The sequence below is a fragment of the Engraulis encrasicolus genome, chromosome 13, assembly GCF_034702125.1.
Source record: "Engraulis encrasicolus isolate BLACKSEA-1 chromosome 13, IST_EnEncr_1.0, whole genome shotgun sequence".
NCBI lineage: Eukaryota > Metazoa > Chordata > Actinopteri > Clupeiformes > Engraulidae > Engraulis > Engraulis encrasicolus.
Window position 1 is genome coordinate 7,829,687 of NC_085869.1, and position 3,459 is coordinate 7,833,145.

At 46.0% G+C, this 3,459-nt stretch overlaps 1 protein-coding gene across 1 annotated transcript in view; it reads right to left on the reverse strand.

Annotated features, from left to right (window-relative positions):
* Positions 1-2,647: 2,647 nt before the first annotated feature.
* The window catches only part of clasp1a (cytoplasmic linker associated protein 1a), a 226,502-nt gene continuing 225,690 nt past the window's right edge, over positions 2,648-3,459 (reverse strand). Inside the window, exon 41 of the mRNA XM_063213003.1 lies at positions 2,648-3,459. This exon is cut by the window's right edge and continues 25 nt beyond it. Coding sequence (XP_063069073.1) covers positions 3,398-3,459 — 62 coding nt within the window. The 3' untranslated portion in view covers positions 2,648-3,397.

The following is a 3,459-nucleotide window of genomic DNA, read 5'->3' on the forward strand; positions in this document are numbered from 1 at the left end:
GTGTGTGTGTGTGTGTGTGCGTGTGTGTGTGTGTGTGTGTGTGTGTGTGTGTGTGTGTGTGTGTGTGTGTGTGTGTGTGCGTGTGTGTGTGGTCCTGGCAAAGAGTCATAGTGAGCAATGTTATGAATGCCAGGAGTCACCTCGAGGTGTCCGTGGTCATTCTCCTCTTCACTGCTCACCTCTGGGCTGCCATATTGTTCTTGTTGATGTATCCCGTTCATCATTGTTGACCGTTAGTCATTGATCTTGCCCCATCCAATCCCAGAGGGCTTCTGGCCATGCCTGATTGCTGATTGGAGCACAGTGTGGGGTTGGGCGGGGTCTGGCCAGTACTTTTCAATCAATCAAACTATTATCAATCAAATTCAGGGGCTTAGAAAAGTCTTCGGTCAAAGAAAACACGAACTATACATTTTCACATCGCAGATTGTCTTTTCAATTTCCTCTTCCTTTTAGTATTCACTCCTTCAGGGAAGGCCAAGAGGACCCGTGTTTTCTTTTTTGTGTCACAAGTTTAAAAAAAAAAGAGAAGAAGAGGAAGAGGAAGAAAGAAAAATAAAAACTACATTCTTCAGTAGTTCCGTCCTTGCCTGCACTGCTGGCTGGTACTGTGACATCACACACAGACCATTCAGTCAAATCAATCGCTGCATCCATCAATCAATCAATCAATCAATCATCAACCGTGAATGCCGATCTGATTCATTCACAATCAGAAGAGAATAAGTCCAAGAAGCCCACCTCCTACTTTATCAGTCTGCATGCCTTTGCAATATCTGACATTAAAACATACAATTAATATTTAATATAACAATCTTTTCTTTTCAACATAAACCCATGGGCTAAGATAACCTAGTGTTGTTTAAATTATTAGAACTTCTTTAAATAATATTTTTTTTTACAATTCTAAACATTAACAGTCTTTAACTTTCAAACTTGCATGTCTTTTTTTTGGTAGTACTGGTACTCAAAAGGTTTGATTAAGTGTAAGCCATTGTCTTTTCTGATCCCTGACTAGAAATCATTGGCCCAGCCAAATGATGGTCTACCTACCAACGTCATATCCATACCATTTAGGAAAGTTTCTCGTGGAAATAAAATAAAAATGAAAAAAAAAACCCCAACAAAAACACCTTGGAAATATATTTCACTAATTTTACAGGAATCAGCACTTGAGTGATTTCTTTCTTTTTTTCCACATATTTGTCAAAAGTTGGTCAAAAACAAAAGTATAAATGGCCCCGCGGGCTGAGGGAGTGGAGGATACGTTCACACTCCTTTTTTTTGCTTTTCTCCTCCTCCTCCGCCAATAACATCAGTCAGCCATCTTGGTTTTCTATTTGTTCGCATGGCCGATTTTTTTTTCTTTCTTTTTTTACAGTAACACTAGTTTGGAGAGGGCAGCAAATTCATGAATGAAGCCCACCCAGATGTCAAGATTAAGTAAGGGTTAACGTTCGGCGAGAAGGTCGCTACCGTGGAATAGCAGCACGACAGAGAGAATCTTTAGACCCCGACGCGGAGCGGAGGGGTCTTGTTCTCTCTGAAGTGCTGCTATTCCACAAAGCGACCGACTCGCCGAAAGTTAACCCGCTTATTATATGGATATACTTAAATGATTCACACATGGCGGGGACATTTCTTTAGGCCTATTTAATGTTAAGATTGTTGCTGCGCACTGCGCAAAACAAAACAGTGCCGTTGTGGAACACCGCTAGGCAACAGCTAGGTAGCCAGGACAACAGGTGTTGTCTATCACAGCAGCTGATTAGAGTCTTGTTGAAAAGTCGCTTTAGCAGTGAAAAGTCTTGTTGCCATTGACAGCGGTCTGTTATAGACCAACCCGTCCGTTATCGAAAAATAACAGACGTGCGAACGTTGGGGAGCCCCGTTGAAATGAATGGAGAATTCGACCGATGACGTCACACCATATAATAAGTCAAGATTAAACAACACTAACTGGTGAATGAGTTTGACTCACCGGTCAAGTCAACAAACCTAAACAACCCTTGTAGTGAATACAAGTCTGTATGTTCACCTGTCGAGCCTAAGCTAGACTTACTACTCCACCTGCTTAGCCAAGGGATACACCTGTCCAGGGAGCTGAGTGGGGCGACGCCCACACCTTTCTACCTGTGACAGGTGAACCCAACTGGGCGGAGCCTGCATTGTCATCGTTTACAGCCAATAATTAGCTTTCAGAATCTTTTCTATACATTCACAAGTAGGCATACCTAATTACCACCTTACCACCCTACCACCCAACAAAACAAAACAGAATCACCCCTATCTCCTGTCTCCTCCCCTTGTTACAGAGGACCAATCGGGGCAAAGCATTTGGACCAACAGGATACACTCCTCAGTGGCCTCTATAACACTGAAACAAACAAACAAATAAACTAAACTAAACAAAGGCTGTGATGGAGTTGATGTGGGGGGGGGGGGGGAGGGGGGGTTTCAGGGGTTGTCAAAGGGAAAAGTCGCGGTGGAGAGAGGGTGGGGAGAAGATACTCTGCAGAACTAAGACAGAACCAATGGAGCTGAGATGAGGAGGGAAAGACTGGGAGGAGGAGGAGAAGGAAGAGGAGGAAGAGGAGTAGGAGAAGACAGAGAAGGAGGTGGAGGAGGAGAAAGAAGAAGAGGAGAAGGAGGAGAAGGAGAAGGAGAGGAGAAAGGACTTCTCAGGGAAAATGCAGGAGGGATTTAGGGGGCAAGACTGGGAGGGAGGAGGAGGAGAAGGGGGTGGAGGAGGAGGAGGAGTTGGAGGAGTAGGAGGAGAAGGAGGAGGAGGATAAGAAGGATAAGAAGGGGTTGAAAAGGTGGCTACACTTACACTCCCTTCCCATCAACCCATCTGATCCCACATCTCAAAACAAAACACCACACCACACCACACCACCTGCCTCACCGCAACAGAAGACCAAAAGAAAAGAACAACAACAGAGGAAAAGGGGAGTGGTGATAGCAGATAGCAGGGCATCAGAGTGCCTTGTGGAGGGTCCCTCAGCGCTAGTCAGGTTCGTCTGTGTGTGTGTGTGTGTGTGTGAGGGCTAGCGCTGGTCCCGGCCTAGCTAGTCAGGTGTGTGTGTGTGTGTGTGTGTGTGTGTGTGTGTGTGTGTGTGTGTGTGTGTGTGTGTGTGTGTGTGTGTGTGTGTGTGTGTGTGTGTGTGTGTGTGTGTGTGTGTGTTTGTGTGTGTGTGTTAGCGCTGGTCTCGGCCTAGCTAGTCAGGTGTGTGTGTGTGTGTGTGTGTGTGTGTGTGTGTGTGTGTGTGTGTGTGTGTGTGTGTGTGTGTGTGTGTGTGTGTGTGTGTGTGCTAGCGCAGGTCCCGGCCTAGCTAGTCAGGTGTGTGTGTGTGTGTGTGTGTGTGTGTGTGTGCTAGCGCAGGTCCCGGCCTAGCTAGCAGTGTGAGGAGACGTCTGAGGAGCTGCTGCTGTTGCTGTTGGTGGTCTGGGCCCTCT